Source organism: Rhinolophus sinicus, chromosome 4, assembly GCF_057876585.1.
Source record: "Rhinolophus sinicus isolate RSI-liver-muscle chromosome 4, RSI-T2T, whole genome shotgun sequence".
Lineage (NCBI taxonomy): Eukaryota > Metazoa > Chordata > Mammalia > Chiroptera > Rhinolophidae > Rhinolophus > Rhinolophus sinicus.
Genome location: NC_142504.1, coordinates 97,564,017 through 97,584,625, shown reverse-complemented (window position 1 = coordinate 97,584,625; position 20,609 = coordinate 97,564,017). Strand labels below are relative to the sequence as shown.

At 36.1% G+C, this 20,609-nt stretch overlaps 1 protein-coding gene across 10 annotated transcripts in view; it reads left to right on the top strand.

Moving 5' to 3' along the window:
- Positions 1–20,609, top strand: part of SMAD2 (SMAD family member 2) — a 72,696-nt gene that overhangs the window by 11,172 nt on the left and 40,915 nt on the right. For 8 of the 10 annotated variants that reach the window (XM_074340018.2, XM_074340017.2, XM_074340014.2 and 5 more), the window contains one exon: positions 13,971–14,259. In XM_074340018.2, the coding sequence (XP_074196119.1) occupies positions 14,024–14,259 (236 nt within the window). In that variant the 5' untranslated portion in view covers positions 13,971–14,023. The remainder of the gene's footprint in view (positions 1–13,970; positions 14,260–20,609) is intronic. The other 2 variants (XM_074340012.2, XM_074340011.2) reach the window with 1 other exon arrangement.

The following is a 20,609-nucleotide window of genomic DNA, read 5'->3' as shown; positions in this document are numbered from 1 at the left end:
ATCCTTGTGAGATTGTCTTTTTTCTTTTTAAATTCCTTTACTGTGGTTTTTAATAGGCTGCTCTCTAAACCTGTAACCCACTGATTAAAGTTTTCTATTAAAAAATTTTTAAGGATTGATGTGGAATGTATAACTCCAAATTAGTAGAGATGAGGGTCTGGAAATGAAGACAATCCAATCATTTCAATAGAGGCAGGAAAAGAGAAACAAGAAGCAAGGAAAAGGCATAGGAATTAGCACAAAATGAGTTGATAGAAAATAAATGCCTCCGTAAACCCAACGCATAAGTGCAGATTGAGCTTATTGGTGAAAGGGGAATGAAAACTTGAAACATCCAGCCAAGTACTTTTTATTGGTAGGTACCTAAAAGGATGATGACATAATTTCAAATTAAAGAAATGCAAAAAGATATATACTAGGCATAAGCTGTGTCTTAGTCTATTTGGGCTGCTATAACAATTCCATAGACTGGGTGGCTTATTAACAGTAGAAATTTATTTCTCACAGTTCTAGAGGCTGGGAAGTCCACGTTCACGATGCCAGCAGGTTTGGTGTCTGGTGGGGGTCTGCTTTCTAGTTCATAGGCAGTTGTCTTTTTGTTATAGCCTCTTATGGCTGAAGGGGGCAAGGGAACTCCCTGGGGTCTCTTATAAAGGCATTAATCCCATTCATGAGGGCTCCACTCATGATCTGCTCACCTGCCGAAGGCCCCACCTCCAGATACCATCATATTGGGGGTTAGGTTTCAACATACGAATTCCTAATTTCGGGTAAGTGGTGACACAAATTTTCAGTCTATAGCAATCTATATGGTAAATGGCAGAATCACAAAGATAAGTTGACAAATGTATAATCATAGTAGGAGACTTTAACACACTTCTCAGTAATTTAAGAAAAGGTAGATAAAAATATTACAAGGTTGTAAAGGATTGGAAAAGTCCAGTTACCAAGGTTGCCACAATTACAGAAAATGTATTTTCAAGTACCCATGGAATTTTACAAACATGGTTTATGTACTAGACCTCAAAGCAAGTGTTAACAAATTCCTAAGAATTGATACCTTACAGATCACATCCTTGGACGCTAGTACAGTTCAGTTAGAAACATAAAGGGGGGTAGCAACAACTACTCCCTAATCCAGAGTTGTATACTGAAAAGCATATTTCTGAATTTATGAGATGAAGGACAATTCGTAAAAATTAGAAAATGTTTAGAACAGAATGATGTAAATATACTACTTGTCAAACCTGGGATAACAGCAAAAAGTCCATTTACCTATCTGAAATTTAGAACCTTAAATGTTTATTAGTAAAGAACTGAAAATTAATGAGTTAACTGTAAGTGTAATGAGTTAGAAAAAGGAAGTTGAGAACATTAATGAAAAAACAGGATATAATTCGATCAACTAAACGAAAGGTCCTAAGTTGAAAAGACTAAGTTTGCCAAGATTGATAGAGCAAAAGAAGGTACAGATGTATTAGAAATGAGGAAGGGATTGAGATTTTAAAACTAAGAACACTGAACAGCTTTTTGCCTTTAAATTTGAAAACAATAAACAACTAGCAAAATAAATTCCTTACCAAAATTGGTTTAAGAATAAGAAACTTGACTAGATTATAATTTGAAAACTTAAATTCATAGTTAGAAATCTACCTACACGAAAATAAAATTAAGTAAATAATCAGGAACAAAGCAAAACCCAAGTGAAAACCACAGTCGGGCAAGTTCTACAAAACATGAGGAATCGATAATTCCGATCTTAATACAGAATGTTATAGAAAAAGGAAAAAAACATTTTGCAAGTCTACTGTAATCTTGGTAACCTCCGACGGGACAAGGGTATTATGAGAAGGGAGAAGGGAAACATATAGGCCACATCTCAGATGGCAATAAAAATTTTAGGTAAACTGTTAGTATTTGCTCAAAACAAAAAAACACCATGACTAATTAGGGTTTATCTCAGGAATGTAAAGATGATTAAAAGTTAGAAACCGTAATTGAAGTTCATCACTTTAACACATGAAAGGAGAAAAGCCATATGATAATCTTGACTAGATTATAATTTAAAAACTTAAATTCATAGTTAGAATTCTACCTACACCAAAGTAAAGTTAAGAAAAAAACCAAAAACAAAAAAGCAAAACCCAAATAAAACCCCCAGATGGGTGAAGGGGAAAAACATCATAAAGTCAGTACTCATTCTTGACAACAATTCTTAGAAACTAGGAATATTAGAGGGTGTTGGTTTAAAAACAAAACACACAGAAGAGAACAAACATGGTATGATTCCAATTATATGAATTTCTAGAACAGGTAAAATTGCTTTGATAGAAATCAGATCAGTAATTGCCTGGGGTGAGGAAGGTAGATTGACAGAAAGGGACACAAGGAAACTTTCTGAGAGGACGGAATTGTTCTATGTCTAGTTTGGGATGATGGTTATATGTACGTAAACATTTATCAGAACTCATTGAACTATGTACTTAACATCTGTTCATTTTATTATATGTAAGTTAATGCCTCAAAGTTGATTTTAAAAATTAATATATTAAAAAAAACCAATGTATGTCTATATATTAGCAACGACAAACATAATTTAAATTAAAAAAACCCACTGATTACAATGGCAACACAAACTACAAATCCCTAAGAAAAAGTAAAATGAAAACGTGTGGCATCTTAGTGGAGAAAATTGTAAGTAAGGCCCATGTAATTCAAATGATAAGAAGATATACTTGTGTTTATGAATGGAAGATACAGTATCATAAATACAGTTTTCCTCTACTTGTTTGTAAATTCACTGTCGTTCCATTTAAATCCCAGGAGGTGAAAGAGAATTTAGTTTATCAGGTGCCAAGACATATTCTGTAACTTAAATGGTTAAGATATGATGGCATTTGCCTCAGATATGGACTAATGGAACCAAAAAACACACACACAAAAAACCCAGAAACAAATAGCATTGTGATCAGTAGGGAAAAGATTCAATTTATGGTGCTGGTCACACCATACACAAAACTAAATTGCAAGTATGAAAGGCAAAACTCGACTTTATGACTTTAAAAGATGATAACGTGGAAGAATTTTTAAGATCGTACAAATGTGTATGTCATACAAGATTTAAAATAATTTATAAATTTCAGCACATTAAAGTCCTTTGCTGGGTGAAGATATATGTGGCATGTATAATTGACAAAAGATTATTGTCCAGAATATATAAATAACTAATTCCTGTGAATTAAGAAAAAGATGGTGAATGAAAAATCATTCAAAGGAATAGAATCCTGAAAGTCTATAAACATGAAAGTATTCTCAAATTTACAAGTAGGGAAGTGCAAAACAGCAGCAGCTCTCCTCACCCATCCTTTTGGCAAGAGTTCAAGGGACCAAACCATGTCAAGTGTTGGTGATACTGGGAAAAATAGCAACTCATAGTTCCCCAGTGGGAGTGACAACTGGTATAACCGTGTTGACAGTACTTGCTAAGTTGTCTGTGTGCACGTTCTGTGCCGCGTTTCCATTTCCTTGGTACATGTCTTAATGCAGTGCCTTTCATACATTTTTGGCAGACCTGTGGTGTGAAATACATTTTACATGTGACAGAGACTGAATTAAAATACTTGAAATAATTTAAATGTACTCTGTTTTCTGTCTTTATTAATCTTAATTTTGCTTTTTTTTAAAAGATGTTTCTTAGGATCAACTAAATTGACTTCATATGCACTAATGGTTCACAACCATTAATGTAGAGAAATAGTAGAGTGTAACATACGATAAAATGTCTGTTTTAATAGAGAGTATGAGGTTGCAGGGCTTCTTTTTTGATCAAGAAGTTTGAAAATTTTGACCTTGACAAGCTCTTATAGGTATAAGAAGATGTATGCCAAACTACTCATGGCAGCTTGTAAGAGTGGAAAGTTAGGAACGACCTAAGTAGTCACCAGAAGGAGACTGGACAGTGAAATGTGATAGTCACACGATGGAATGCGATGTGACAACTGAAATGAGTGAAGTAGAGTTGAGGATGACGTATGTATCAGCATGGATAGCTATAATGAGTGAAAAAAGGGAAGTGACATGAACAATATTAAAATTTCATATAAATTTATAAAATGTGCAAAACTTTATTGGATGGATACAATATGTAGCAAACCGTTAAATGACCATGGGGGAAATCACGGTGGTGGTTATCTCTGCGAAGCAAGAGGGAGAGGAATGGGATCAGAAAAATAAACTTAGGGGGCTTTAGCTATAGCCATCTATATCAGGTCTAATTTTTTATATTCAATCAAATACTGCAAAATGGTAAGAGTTGACAGAACTGGATGGGAGGTCCAAAGGTGTTTAAGTGTATTTTTTTGTATGACTGAAGTATTTAATTTTTAAAAATAAACATCCCATTCACAATAAAACCCAACGTACCTGGAAGAATAAGCCAATTTAACAAGACATAGATTTTTATGGAGAAAATTATATAACTTTTATTGATGGATATTAAGTCTAAAATAAGTGGAAACATCTCATTTTCTTAAATAGAAATAGTTGATATCATGTTGGTTTTCCACAAATTAAGTTCACTACATTTCAATCAGAATCGTATATTCGGTGGAACTTGACAAGCTAAAGAAAATAACCCACGTAAATTTGAAAAAGGCTCACCCTGCAGATACCAGCACTTAGAAGAAGCAAGAATGACAAAATTCTTGTTCATAAAAATGAACAAGTCACCAGTGAATAGAATATAAAGCCCCCATCAGACATTTATTTATAGGGATTTGATATGTGACAGGAGGAGTAGCATTATGAATTATTAAAGAAAAGATAAACTAATAAATGCTGCTGATAAAATAGGCTATCCTTACAGGAGATGTTTAGATTGCTATCTCACCACTTAAATAAAAACAAATTCCTAATATGTTGGAAACCTGAATGTGACAAGCAAAACTAAAATGTCTACAAGAATACAGAGGGGGAATTCCTTACAACATCAGGATATTTCTTCGTGCCTCAGATTCCTCATTTGTGATTAATAGTACCTATCCCACTGGATTCGTATGAGAGTTCAATGAGTTAATGCTTTCCTGTCTCTAAGACTAATGTGTCATAGAATAAGCACTCAAATGTTTCCTACTGTATTTGGGGGCAGAAAGGAATTTTTTTAAAAAGCAAAATTGTGTCATAAAACATTTTAGATTGAAATATAAATTGTATATTCTAAAAGACAATGTAAGAAAATGAAAAAACATTCTGAGGATTTGGAGATTTTTTGAAATACATATTAAGTGATCGAGTTTACATAAGAATAAAAACAGTAAGCAAAGGACACCACAATTGATGACTCCACAAATAATATGAACTATAGTTTAATAAAACGTAGAGAATGTTATTTGTAAAACTATGTTGTACAGTTATTAATAACTTGAAGGTTTTTTTGCTAGTTCAGGATAATCAGACCTCTTAACTGAAACTTTCCAGTGAGTAATCTTAGAATCCCAATTTTACTAGGGTTCGATAAACTTTCTTAGTTAGCTGTAAAGATAAAGTCTTCCTATTCTCGTTGAAATCTGTATTATGTATCACTTATTGCTGGAATTAGGAACAGAATTAGTATCTGAACTTATTTTCAATTCTGGCAGATGTTGAAAAAAATTCTAACTTCAGTACACACTATTGCTACACACTATTGAAGGAGAAATGTATATTCTGTGAATGACTCATTCACATTTCAATAACATGTTGATCAGAAATTTAATTTTCTTACTCCATTTTGTTTCCTACTTGGAACATACGTCGATTCCTTGTAAAAGTCTGAATTCAGTCTGTTTACATTTAAAAACTATTGGCTAAATATGATACCTTAGCTATTTGAAATGCTCAACTGGTTGAAATGTATTATCAGCAGTACTGAAAAATATTGCATAATTTAAAAATTCTTCAGAGATAATTAGCCAGATGTCAGTCAGCGGTGGTTACTAAGACATGACAACTTAAGGCTGATAACTTTAAGTGATCAAGTAGTTCCAAAGTGGTCATGACTGCTGTTGTAAGACACGGGATACAAATCATGTGGCAGTACTAGGTCATGAGGTCATTCAGATGACCCAGAATAGGCCTAAACTTTTCATGTTTTCATGTCCATAAAGAAAAAAATTAAAAAGGTTTTATAAGAAACTTTTAGATCCCCAAGAATACATCTCATAAGAAACATTTCTTCTAACAAAAGTGCAACAGAGAACCTGCTCCCATTCTTCCTAACACTGGGAATCCCTTTCATTTTTGCTGATCATATAGAAGTTTAATTTTTATTCATTTTCTGCTACTGAATTCTCATGAATGGATTCATTGAACCACCGGTATAGACACTTTTAGATAAAATTCTTGTTATGTTGTACTTGTCCTATTTTTCACAAGGAACAGGGATCCTTCATGTAATTCCCAGAGTTCTAAGGATAAATTTGGTGTAGGGCTGGAACAGGACCCAGAGTCTTCAGAAACCAAGCCTAGAGATGGCTGCTCTGCTCTTTCTTTGTAGGACTAGTCTCTGCCTTGCTCGGGCACACACAGGCTTACTTGTGCGCCGATTACCCTCTCTTTTCAACCTCTGCCTCCTTGTCATACAATGAACGTGGCTACTTGTCTGTAGGCATGGATAATACCCTGTAACCTTGGCCTTCAGATTTGCTTTGTCTGTGTTCCAAATACTGATTAGTGTACCATTCATTACCTGCTGCTCAGGTACGTTAGTTAGCGCAGTTATCTTTGAATCCTCCTTTCCCCTGAACTGCCCACAGCTAGTTGGTCAGTAACAATAGTATGAATTGTCTCTAACTGAATAGTCCTATCATGAGCACCAACTGCTGTCTGCAGCTTTTTACTCTCTCCCCATCGCCTACCACATTACTTCCTTGTACTGCTTATTTCTAGCAATACCTCCATTTTTTGTTTGTAACTCCTAAACTGTGTTCCGTCTCTAGAAAATGAATTTTCTGTCTGGTGTACTCTCTTTCTCGCTTCAGACTTCGACTCCGGTGTCGCTTTTGTGATAACCTCTCTGGCTTCTGAAGGTTGAATTAATAAGCATGTTCTCTGTTTGGATGAGACTGTCACGTGGTATTGAGGTTTGTGTAGCTGCCTCCCCCACAGCATGCTTTTTGTCGGTAGGAATTCAGCAGAGGCCACAGGTAGCCAGACACACCTTTTGCTGCCTGGTAGTCCCAAATGTCTACTTTGGTGGATTATGACATGTGTTTGATGGAGTTTTGTGGGTTACTTTATTTTGTCAAGTTGTCGTTTTATATATGGCAGTGCTTATTTATGTGTATTATTAGAGTCTACTGCTATAGACAGCAATACTACTGTCAAGTTCTCGTTATTTACTTAGCTTACGATTCCCTAACTCTGAGCCAACCTCACCTTCCCATCGTGTCTGCTGTAGTATCGGTAAAGAAAGTCACATGATCCTGCTTGTTGGCTGCTTTCAAATTTGTAGTGTCCGAACCACAGCTGGGCTCTATCACGGGTGCCAGGGCAGCATGGCTATGTGCAGTTCCTTGAGAACTCCCTTAAAAAGGGTTTCCATGGCGAAATTTATGAGACTTGGCATCCCATGTTGCGTCCTGGGAAACTCTTGGGGCATTCTCCTGAATTGAGGTTGGGGACTCAATCGCGTTTCCCTTTTGAGGGGAACGAATATAATTATTAGCTCGAATGTAACCATTATTTTCTAGCAAACTAGACCAAGGCCTAAGTATCTTCAGTTGGAAGACCTTTTTTGAGAATGGTCTTCTAAGAATTCAAAGTCCTTTTTTGATAATTATACTTACATTTCTTTTTTTAGTAAACGTGTAGATCTAGTACAACAACTTTACCACTGGTGCCCCACGTAAGTTTGTGATTGGATGTCATTTGGGCTCTCAAGTAGTAAAATTGCCCACAGCCCCCTGGGCCCTGTTCCCCAATATTTGCCTCGATGTGCCTGCAGAGGCTACCTGCAGTTTGTGGACAGATGTCTCTAGGCTTACATCTTAGGTCAACTGCAGCCTCCTCCCTTCCGAAATTGCTAGCATGCGTCCACATTTCGAAGGTTTGAGAAATTCTTAAAGAGATGCATTTAAATTGGCTTATCATGGAAGTCCTTGATGTACGAGTATTGGTCCTAATACTGTTTTAGTTTTTAGGTTGTAATTTACATTTGGTAAAATGCCCAAACCTTAATTGTGTGTGTTCAGTTCTATCAGGTTTGTAATGTGTACTCACATAGAAAACAATTTTATCACCTCAAAAAGTTATTCGTGCCTGTGACCAAGCAATTCTTTGTATCTTCTACCCTTTTCTGAGACAGTCATTTTGACTTCTATCACTAGATTAGTTTCCAGTGTTGTTGGAACATACTGACTGATTCCTTGTGAAAGCCTAAGTGGAATCACTATATGTTTTTGTGTATCTTTTGCCTAGCATGATGTTTTTGAGATTCAGCCATGTGGTAAGTGTGTAAGTAGTTCACTCATTTTTGTTCCTGAGCAGTATTGCTTTGTATGAATATACTATGGTTGGTTGGTTGGTTTTCTAGTTTTCCTGATATTGGGGCTGTTGCCAGTTTTTTGCTATTATGAATATGGCTGCTATGAACATTCTTGTACAAGGATGTTGTAATATAGGGTAAATGTATGTTTAACTCTTTAGGAACTTGACAGTTTTCCAGAGGTGCTGTACTATTAGCGTGTGGTACGCTGAATATAAACTAAGTATCTTTAAGAGGGGAAATTACGGAATATCAGGGTGAGTGCTGAATGTAATCACAAGTGTCCGTATGAGAGGGGGGCAGAGGGAGATTTGACTATAGAAAGAGAAGGCAATATGGCAATGGAAACAGAGATTGGAGTGATGTACTTTGAAGATGGAGAGAAATGGGGCAGAAGCCAAGGAATACAGGCCACTAAAAGCTGAAAAAATTGAGGAAATGAATTCTCCTCTCAGACCCTTCAGAAGGAATTGGTCCTGAGGATACCTTGACTTACTTTAGGTAAATCTCTTGTTTAAAGGCATTGAATTTGTGATAATTTGTGAAGGCAGCAATAGAAAACTGGTATATACTCCACATCCTCACCAACGTTTTAAGGTGTGAGGATATTTTTAGACCATTCTAGATAGTGTGAAATGGTATTGCCTTGTGGTTTTAATTTTCATTTTCCTGAAGACCATTGACATTAAAACACCTCTTGATGGCTGTTCCTCTATCCCCTTTTGGGAAATATCTGTAATTTGTCCTTTGCGCATTTTTTAAAAAATTGAGTGCATCTTTTTCTTTCATTTGCAGTTCTTTATACATTCTAGATACTAGTAGTAGTCCTTTGTCAGATTACACACACACACACACACACACACACACACAGAGTAAATACTTTTCTCCAGTCTGTACTTGCCTGCTCGTTTTTTAATAGTGTCTTTTGATAAGCAGACATTTTGAACTTTGATGAGGTTGGCTTTATTTATATTTCTTTTGTGGTTAGTGCCTTTTTATGTTTATGGACATAAAAGTATTTTGTGTTTTCCTCTAATAGCTTAAGATTCTGCTTTCCCATTTCAGATGGTGTAAGAGTGGTTGAGGCTTATTATTTTCCATATTGTTGGAAAGTTGTTGAAAAATAAATTGGCTTGGTGCCTTGGTGGAAAATGAGCTGACTGTATATGCATGGGTCTATTTCTGGACTCACTCTCTTCTGTTTTATCTATCTGTTGATCTATCTATGCCTACTGTATACTCTTGATTACTAAGGCACTTTAGTAAGTCTTGAAATAAGGTGGTGTGAGCCCTCCAGTATTTTGATTTTTTTAAGATTGGTTTATTTTAGATTTTTTTTGTTTCCATAGAAATTTTAACATCAACATATCAAATTTTTTTTACAAAAATTCTGCTGGAATTTTGATAGAGATTACGTTGAATTTATATATCAAACTGGAAAGACTGGACATTGAACAATAATATTGAGTCTTCCAGTCTATGAATATGGTCTCTCTTCATTTCAGCCTGTCATTTGTCTTAATAATATTTTGCAATTCTTAGTGTAGAGGTCTTGAATATCTTTAGATCTGTAGGTTTTTTGTTGTTGCAATTTTAACTGGTATTTCTTTAAATTTCATTTTCCAATTCTTTGCTTGTATATAGACATACACTTAATTTTTGTATGTTGACCTTATATCTTGAAACCTTGCACTAAATTCACTTAATAGTTTTACTAATATTTTGGAGATTCCATGCAGTTTTCCATGGAAACAATCAAATCATCAGAGAATATACTTCTTTCTTTCCAATTTTATATCTTTTATTTCTCTTTCTTGCCTTAGTGTGCTGGCTAGGTCATCCAGTGCAGTACTGAATAGAAGTGATGGCAGTGGACGTCCTCGTTTTATTCCCAAATAATAAGGGAACGGGATTTAGTGTTTCACCATTATGTTACTAGCTCTAGATTTTTCATAGATGTCCGTTTTGAGATTGAAGAACTTCTTCCTTTTTCCTATTTCACTGAACATTTTTAATCCAGGATATTACATTAACATTGTCAAATGCTTTTTGACATAAGTTAGAGTCATAGGGGTTTTCTCCTTTCTACTGCAAATGAGGTGCTTGATATTTTTAATGTTAAACCATTTTTGCCCTTTGGGATAAACCCCAGTTGGTGATGATGTATGATTTTTATATATATATATGTCACAGGATGTGATTTGCTAATATTTTGTTAAGGATCTTTGCATCTAGTACTAGTAGACTTTTGCTCCGTATTAGGATCTGGAGTCCAAGCCAGTTTCTTGCTCTTGTTTAAATGTCAGATAGTTTCTCCTTCGACTTATTCCTCAGCATCAGTGTAGACTGGTTATTGTTACATGGACAGAAGCTGGTTTTTGGGTGGGAGGTAGGCAAGTAGCTCCTGCCCTCCCCTCGCCCAGCAGGACATAGCTGTTGCTCTACTCTTCCCCGTGAGGCCAGGATCTTCCCTTGGGCCCTGGGTATAGGAGGTTTTCCTGCATTTCCCCTACTGGTTGAAGGCTTTGCTTCATATGAGATGCTACTGAAGTTGGGAGCTAGCTTCCATCTCTTGCCCCAGGCCAGTCTTTCTTCAAGAGGAGTCAGTTGAGAACCTGGAAAAACACTCGTGAAGGAGTGCAGATTCCCTTCTGTCTGCGTCTTCCAGGGATTCTTAACTCATCCTAGCTCATCCTAGAAACTTTTATCTTTACTTTTACCTTTCATATTCCGTAGGTTGACTGTGATTATGTTTACTTTGCTGATACAGGCCATGATTTTTGGAAAGCTGTTGGCCATTATCTCTTGGATTTTTTTCTGCCCCATTCTTTTTCATCTCCTTCTGGGACTCCAGTTAAACTCCAGTTAAATCCAGTTGACATTTGGTCTTGGATGTTTTGGAGATCTTTCTTTTTCCCCCACATTGCTTTCTGTTGTGTTTCATTTGGTTACTTTAAATTTGGCCTTTCTTGAAATTCACTGCTCTTTCCTGTTTGTTATTAAACCCATCTAAAAAAATCTTTAATTTCTGATGCTGTGTTTTTAATTTTAACATTTCCCTGTGATCCTTTCTTATAGCTTCAATGTCTGTGGTGAATTCTCCATTTCATTATGTCTGCTGCCAAGTTCCGTTAGATCCTTTAGTGTTTTTATCATAGTTATTTTTAAGTCTGTGTTTGGTAATTCCAACATCTGGGCCCTCTCTGATCTGATTATATTAATAATTTCATCTTTTGAATATGATTTGCTACTCCCTATGTCGTGTAATTTTTGTTGAATCCTGAACATTTGTATAAAAATAGTACAGAGAGAAGTAAATATTATTTACCTCCAGAAAATGGGCCGTCCTTTCTTGTTAGTCTGATAGTGGGGCTAAGTCAATAAGAGGAATAGTCAAGCTAGTTCTAAGCTTTGTTGCGACTTTAGTTTGATTCAGTTCAAGTGTTTTGAGAGCAGGATTAGGACTTTACTTTCTCTACGATTTGTTGTCTGGTTGTAATTTCAGTTACCTCTTTGTGCTTTATATCTGAGCCATGAGCTTTATGAACTGTCTGCTTACAGCCCAGTTGTCGGTTCCTTGGTCATTCTGGAGTTCTTTTGTGCCTAGTGTGCTATCTCTACCAGTAATACCTTCCAGGGTTTTCTCTTAGCAAACCTTCCCTGCTTCCAGCCATGGTAGTTGAACGCCCAGACTATTTGGGTAGAAGTTTTGCTTTCAGCAGTCCTGTCCTCACCTCAGCCCTTGGCGGCTGCTGAATGGAGTGAGTGCGTAGAAAACTAAGCAAATGAAAAGCTAAGATAATTAACTCTGGGGCGTAGAAAGAATTGTACAAAAGGGAAAACATTATATAGTGAGTTTACTACTAATTTCATCAGGTACAAAACTACACTTGGGAGATAATTATCTTTAAGGTTGGAGGAATGTGAGTGGTCATGGTGTAAATCCTCATTTTCCATAGAAAAATCAATAGATAATACCTAAACTTGATATTTTAAAGGATACCATTATAAGCCTATTACTGTAGTTCCTCCTTATCCGTGGGGAATACATTCTAAGACCCAGTGGATGCTTGAAACCATAGGTAGTACTGAATTCTATATATACTTTGTTCTTCATATATACGAACATATATATATGATAAAGTTTAATTTATTAATTAGATACAGTAAAAGATTAATAACAATAAAATAGAACAACTAAAACAATGTACTGTAACAAAAGTTATGTAAATGTGGTATCTCCCTTTCTGATAATTGAGCTAATAACTGAGACAGCTGCTAAGTGATTACTGGGCGGGGCATGTACAGGTGGTTATGCTGGACAGAGGGATGCTTCATATCCTGGGCGGGATGGAGCCGGACAGCGCGAGATTTCATTACACTGCTCAGAATGGCATGCAGTTGAAAACTGATAATTTATTTCTGGAATCTTCCATCTAATTTGGACCACGGTTGACCGTGGGTAACTGAAACCACAGAAAGTAAAACCATGGATAAGGGGGGGAACTATTGAGTTATAAATAGCAACATTAAATAAAAGTTAAAAAGATTTTAAAGAATTCCTTATCTCCCTGAAAATAAGACCTAGCCGGACAGTCAGCTCTAATGCGTCTTTTGGAGCAAAAATTAATATAAGACCTGGCCTTGTTTTACTACGTATTTTACTTATAGTAAAATAAGACAGGGTCTTACATGATACGATATGATATGATAATGTAATATAAGACCAGGTCTTACATTAATTTTTGCTCCAAAAGACGCATTAGAGCTGACTGTCCGGCTAGGTCTTATTTTTGGGGATACACGGTTGTACCTCAATGTGAGAAGAGCAATTATATTTATATTTGACTATACTCACGATGCACATTATTACTTAGCTAAAAATGAAAATACATTTTTAAAAAGAGGCTTAATTGAATGTCTCAAGGGGTGGTAAAAGTGAACCAATTTATCTTTATTTCTTTATTCTTGTTGTTTACTTTACCGTTGATGCCTTTTCCCTTCTTTTAACTTCAGATTTTACTTTATGATACCAAGCCAGTTATGAAAGTTTAAAACTTTGGGGAGTGTAAATTTTTAACAAATATTTTTGCTAAGTGTTTTGAAAATAGGTTGAAGTTCTAAAACATGAGAAAAGTTTTTCTTTTGTTGAAAATATTTTAATTATTGACACTCTTAAAAGTTAAAGTTGTATTGATAGTGATAAACTGGTCTAGGGTTGATAAAGATTTTACTTGCAAAATTGTTATATTTGCCCACTTACAACAGTGTCTTTTTTGTAAAAAGGGTTTGTTTTCACAATTTGTTTAAATAATAAAGATATTTTCATGAGTGAAGAATTGAACTTCTGAAAGTAATAATGTGCATTTGTAATCTGCTTTTGATACCATGTTGAAATTATTTGATTCTAAAGTTAGCCTCTAAATTACCTTTTCCCTCTCTTTCCTAGGTTAGATAAAGGAGGAGATTTTCTTAGTGTGGATTGCTGCCTTTGGTAAGAACATGTCGTCCATCTTGCCGTTCACTCCACCAGTTGTGAAGAGGCTGCTGGGATGGAAGAAATCTGCAGGAGGATCAGGGGGAGCAGGTGGAGGAGAGCAGAACGGACAGGAAGAAAAGTGGTGTGAAAAGGCGGTTAAAAGTTTGGTGAAGAAGCTAAAGAAAACAGGACGATTAGATGAGCTTGAGAAAGCCATCACCACTCAAAATTGTAATACTAAATGTGTCACCATACCAAGGTAAGTGTGTTAAATCAGAAAAATTGGTGGTCGTGCTGCTGAAAATTGCTTAAAGGAATCTGAAGGAGTTACTGAAATTTTGTTACTTTCAATTCACCTGTAAATAGTGATTATTAAAATATGACAGCTATTTTTAGCCTGTCGTATTAATTTTGTTTTGTTAGTTAGACTTGTTTATTTTACAAGTAATTGTCTTGAATGCTGAGAAGGTTTAATCAAGCAAAATGCAATGCCTAGATTGTATTAAGTTAATCTTCATTGTCTTTATTTACCTTTGTTGCCTAAGTGCTTCCTTGTATGTCACCCTAATATCTGGGATTGACATTTGAATAAAGATTCGATGCTTTTTCTATCACTAGTGCAGCAGTGACTGACAGTTTTCTCCCCCCTTGGTCAAAACTTCAGTCAGTAAGGAGTTAAAAGAGGCTGCTAACTTCGTGATGAATTGTATATATATGTATATATTTTTTGTTTGTTTGTTTGTTTGAGTTGCAGCATTACTCCCAAGAAACAACATTATATGAGGCAGCTTCTTAGATGTTACAGGTAGTCAAACCTGTTTTGAAGACCTACCTCTGTACTGAAGAACTCGTTACTTCAGAGGTTGAAATTTTATTGGTGTAATTTAATCACTTATAAATAAGTACCACAGTCAGAAATAGTTGTTTGTTTGTTTGTTTTTTTAATGTAGCAAGTGGTTTTTAAGTATGTTATTACTTTCTGTGTGTATTAATAGGGCTTTTGAGAGTGTCAGCATTATAGCATTTTCTAAAAGGATCATTTGCAGTGTCATACACATGGGCTAGCATATAGCACGTGAAACCGTTCTACTTGACGTGTTTCCTATGAGCTTTTGGGAAATACACTCTGGATACTTGTAGATCATAGATCCAGTAACATCAGCCTAGCTAGTTGCAAATACCGTGTTTCCCCCGAAAATAAACCTGCCCCAAAAATAAGCCCCAGTTAAGATTGTGAGCCAGACAATCTTGGTACGTTATGACGATGTTCTAGAAATAGGTGACATGACTGTATTTGAATAAATGTAGATTGTTGTACATGAAAAAATAAGACATCCCCTGAAAATATGCCCTAATGCGTCTTTTGGAGCACAAATTAATGTAAGACCCGGTCTTATTTTCAGGGAAACATGGAACTGGTAATAGAATGTTTCCTGCCGTGTTTGGTGGATTCATTATTGCTTTCTTTTACCTTACTTGTTTCGTGTATATCTTAAATAAGAGTCACTTTTCGTGGTTTGTTCTTTTGTTTTACAAATGCTTATAAATGTCTGCTGTGTGCAAGGCACTGTTTCTAGGCGCAGGGGGATAGTGCTGAGCAGACACGAAGTCCCTGCCGTCCTGAGGGACAGATGTGCACAATAGATAAGTGGACAGATTAGTACAATGTGACGTAGCCCTGAGCGTGAAGAAGACAGTGACTGAGGCATAGACAGGCTGCTTTGGATTAGACTGCGGTGCTTAAGCTGAGCTTTGAGAAGTGTCAAGTGGCTGAGGTTAGAGTCTTCTCCGCAGAGGAGAGGGTCAGGGTAAAGCTGCAGAGGTGGGAAATAGCTTATTGTCATGGAGGACTTAAAAGCTCAGGAGAGATGGGCATTTTAGGGCACTGTGGGAATTTGAATTTTAGCCTAAATAGAAAGCAAATAAGGACCTTTTACAATGGATTTCTAAAATTTAAATCCATTTTTAAAGGTTTTTTTTTACTTTTTATAAAGATTGCTCTGGCTGCTGGAGCCAAAGCGGGGGGCAGAGGGAGGTTAGTGGGGTCTGTGTGTGATTAGAGTGGATGGTGGGTCTGGAAGCGGGAAATCGGGAAGCTGGTACAGTAATCTCCCTGAGAGACGCTGCAGGCTGGGCTGTGGCGGTGCTAACCTGTGAAGGGGATGGACTTGGCGTGGATTTTAGGAGGAGAACTGATAGGACGTGGTAATGAATTGGCCAAGACTATGTCAAGCTATATTTGCGAATTTTTCATTGTGTAGTGCCCAGCATTTCAGTTTAGAAAACATTTGTCAAATGTCCCCGACATGCCTCATAAGCTCTTCCTCATTGGAGTTAAAATACAGACTCTGTGCTTGAGTGGCTTGAGTGGCTTGCTTCTAGTAAGGGAGACAAACTTTAAACAATAAAAAAGATAATTTCATAAGGTGCAGGAGGTGTTAATGAAAGACGTTTGCTCAGGGAGGGACACTTTGCCTACTCTGTGGCTTGTGGAAAGTTCCCTTCTAGGGGAAGAGTGGTGCCTGGATTGAATCTCGGTGGATGTAAAGGAGGAATTTAGTGAGGAGCAGCCGAATTCCTCCGGACTGGCTCTGAGGTATTGCGAGTGGAGGTGGGAGAGGACTGGTGAAGGGTTCTAAGTGAGTTTGTCCTGGGAGTGTGAACTGGGGGTGGGACAAGGCAGGAGTGAGTCTGTGCAGGTGGTGAGGGACCACAGCTTGTGCTGCTGGGAGTTCACGCTGTCCCTGAGTGCCACTGGGTGGGGATGGAGTCAAGGAAGGATCCTAGGTGAGGAAGACTCATAAAGCAAATCAATTTTAAGTATAGCTTCTGGCTGCCGTGAGGAAAATGGTTGTGAGACTGTCAAGAGTGGAGGCAGAGGGGATGTTATCTCCTTCATCAATGGAGCTATGTGATCCAGGAAGACACGGAGCCGTGTTTTTGCCTGGCTTCATCTAAGGCTCAAATTGCTGTTGCAGCGAGGTTATTGACAGAACAGCCTGAGAGCAGAGCTACACAGTCCTGTCCTTTAAGGAGACACGGTAGGTAGCAACGTACTGATCAAAATTCACAGACGTGGGTATTTACACTAGTTGGATTTCTTTTCATTCTTTTCCAGTCTTCTTTTTAAGCCTATTGGAGACTTTTTCAAATTCTAGGGCTTTTTCATCATTAAAAAATTTTGTTTTCTACCCTTTTTACCTGGTTAATGAAAGTGAAGTGGTAGTTGTCTGTTACCTTGGTTTTTTTGCTATCGAAAGTTCTTGAAGCTTAGAAACTTGCTTTCTAATTTTGTTTTATATTGCAAGAAATCGATTCGTTAATGTTGTCTATCAAGAAAATGTAAGCTTCTTACATATAGTTTGGTGCCATATATTTTACTAAGGTTGCTTTTGCTTTTAGTAGTAGGACAGTTATATTGTGTCAGGTTGTTAGTCACTTCTTAACTATTAAATGTCCTTCAAGATTCAGTCAACTCTTAATTATGTAGACTGTACAGGGTGGGGAATGGGGTGGAAAAGGTCCATTATGGATAAACCCAAATGATAGTTTAAATAAAATTATTTAAAATGTGATAGAAAATGGATTTAATATAAGCTTATTTACTTAACATTGCCAGTGAGTTGCTAATAAAATGCCTTAAGGTTTTACAAACTTAAAAATACACATAAGTTCAATTGATGAAGAAAATGAAACATAGATTTCTTAATTTAAAAATATGGCAAATGTTTTCTATTGAAGTATCTGTTTCATTGACTCTAACACCGGTTCCTCCCCTCATCCTTCTACTTCTCCTAATGTGCGAGTGAGACTAAACTTAGAGCAGAAACAGTCCTGGCTCCCTCTAGCTGGTCCTTACATAATTACTCTGCCTTCCTAGCTTTGTCTCTGAAGGGAGAGAGCTGTAGTTACACATATATGTTCCTCCTTCCTTCCCACTGTTGTATGTGGGGACACAAAATGATTCATTGGTAGAACTTAACCTCTTAAGCTGCAATGAGCTGAATAGTATAAAGTTTCATGAAGCTTTTCCATCTTTGAGACTGAGGAATGGAAGACTACTCAGAAGAAAAATAACTTTCAGTACATACCGCGTACAATAAGGCAAAAATTGCAATTGCAGTGGGGGTGGAGACTCTGTAACGTTAAAAGCATGGGCCTGTGGGGTCTAAAATGGCAATGTTATGTCCATTATACATACATGTATAGGAATGTAGAATTTATTTTTACAAACATAAATTATAAGGGCTTTCTTAAGGTGGCATTTTGACCATGTAATCACATTTTTTATCTTTCATCCTAAGGAAACAATCAGGAATACGGTCAAGATTTCTGATGTTCATTTCAGTATTTTTTATAATAGCAAAGAATTAGAAAAACCCAATCCTAACCCATAGTTTCCTTAACTCTAATTATAAAGGACATTTACCCAACTCATTTTATACCAGAATTGAACATGAACAGTAACAAAAGTTTAGACAAGTCTTAGAAGAATAGATGCAAAAAAGTATAATAAAACTATCAGAAATTAGAGTTATTCAAAACAAAACCACACAATCATGCCTAGGTAAGGTTTATTGCAGGAATGCAAGTAGATTCAACTACAGGAAGTCCGTTAATATGAGATAATCCATATTTAAGAAAAACTCTGATCATCTGCTAGATCTAGAAAGAGCTTTCTATAAAATTCTGTATTCATGTTAAATTAGAAACAGTTTTTCTTGATAAAGCATACTTCTAAAAATGTTAACACTTAATCATGAAACTTTAGACAGAAACACAGCAAATTGTTAAATAGTGATTATTTATGGATAACCTAAAAACAAAATCCTATATTTTTTCCCCTAATATTTAATATAAAAGTATGTTTTTATAAGTAGCACAATGAAATGTTTAGGACTTTTGGACAACACTTAGACTATTCTTGTCTTTACTTTTTTTCCCCCCTTTGAAGTCATCATTTCTGTTAAAGGACAATTATACATTTATTTTCTTAATATTCTTTTAAAATATGTGTATATTTATATTGGTTTTTGCCTTCAAAAAGTATGTTCCTTAAAAATATAAAGTAATATATGAACATTATTCAAAAATGAACCACAGGTCCATACAGTGGAAAAGTGTCCCCCTGCTACCGCTGTTGTCACCCTGTCTCATCACAAAAACGTTCTCTTCAGAGGTGATTGTATTACTGGGGTCTTATGTATCATTCCAGGATCTTATGTTTCTTTTTAACACTGTCACTGACATTTGGATTTTTTTTCATCTTCTAAATTTTTAAACGTCAGAGTAATTAAAGTAAACGTCACGTAGATTGTTAATTTTTATTTCTAACTTCATATTTCTACCCTTTTCCTTCTCTGGATTACCCAGGAAAAAAAGAAGTCTAATTAAACCCAAACTATGATATCCTTCAATTCTTAAACTAGTACTTTTTCATTATTCAGAAGAGAGTAAAAATAATTCTCTCATTCATACATAGATAGAGACGACGCGTCTGTGTGTATCGCAGTACATATGTATGGATGGAGTAACACGATGGAGGGACCTCGGAACTTGAAGACTGAAAACCTGTTTTTGAGTCAGCTTTTTCAAACTGATGAATGTGGATCCTGGGGCATGTGACTGTTCTTTTTACTATTTCCTCACCCGTGAAAGGGGATGGTACTATCTAAGTACTTTCCCAGTATACTTTTGGGTCCTTTGAAATAATGTGAGGTTTGTAAGCTATAAAGCACTCTATGAGTATGATTTATTTGAAATAGTCATAGATATTCCATGTCTTCATTTTCCTCCAGTGTTTCAAAGAGAACGCACGTTAAATTGTAGGCATTAAATTGTATTGTCTGTCTTTGCTTAGGCAAAGTTCCTTCCAGGCAACATTGTGTTAACGCAATGTTTTTAATTTAGTTTATTCAAATGTATAACATTTACTCATAGAATCAATTGGTCAGAGCACAAACTTTTTATAAATGTAAATTAGAACTGAAGTTATAGGTAATAGCTAGCTACCTTTTATCAGTCTCAGCATCCAGTTTGTCATTTATACACAGAACATAACATGTGTATAAGTTGTGAAAGCATTTCTGACGCGGTCTAGGATCCTGTGACACACAGTTTGAAAGACACTTTGCTGGAGCCTTAAACCTTTATCTGGTGTCTACGTTTATAGTTAAGTTAGATTTTTTGAGGGAGCTCTTGCTCTAGGACCCCGGTATTCAAAGCCCTTTTGTGTATGATATGTTCTTACATAGGATATTTTTATTATTTAGCGAAAACAGCCACCTACCCCAGGACATTTGTCCCTTTATAAAATTACTGAATTATACCCAAATTAATTTCTATATATTTAACATTTAACACCTGATGCTGTAAGCAACGTTCCACTTTTCTTATCCCATTAATGTAATATATTGGCTTTAAAGAATACATTTATCAACTTAGCTAAAATAATAGGCATTTAAAAAATTACAACCATCTAGTGTTTTCCCAGCATCCTTGGTCTGTTTCCAGTCTTAACGGGAAAGCATTTCAGCTTGTTCAGACCATTCCTATGTGTGTAACCACATTCTGGGAAGATCATAATTAATTGGGGCCAACATTTAACTA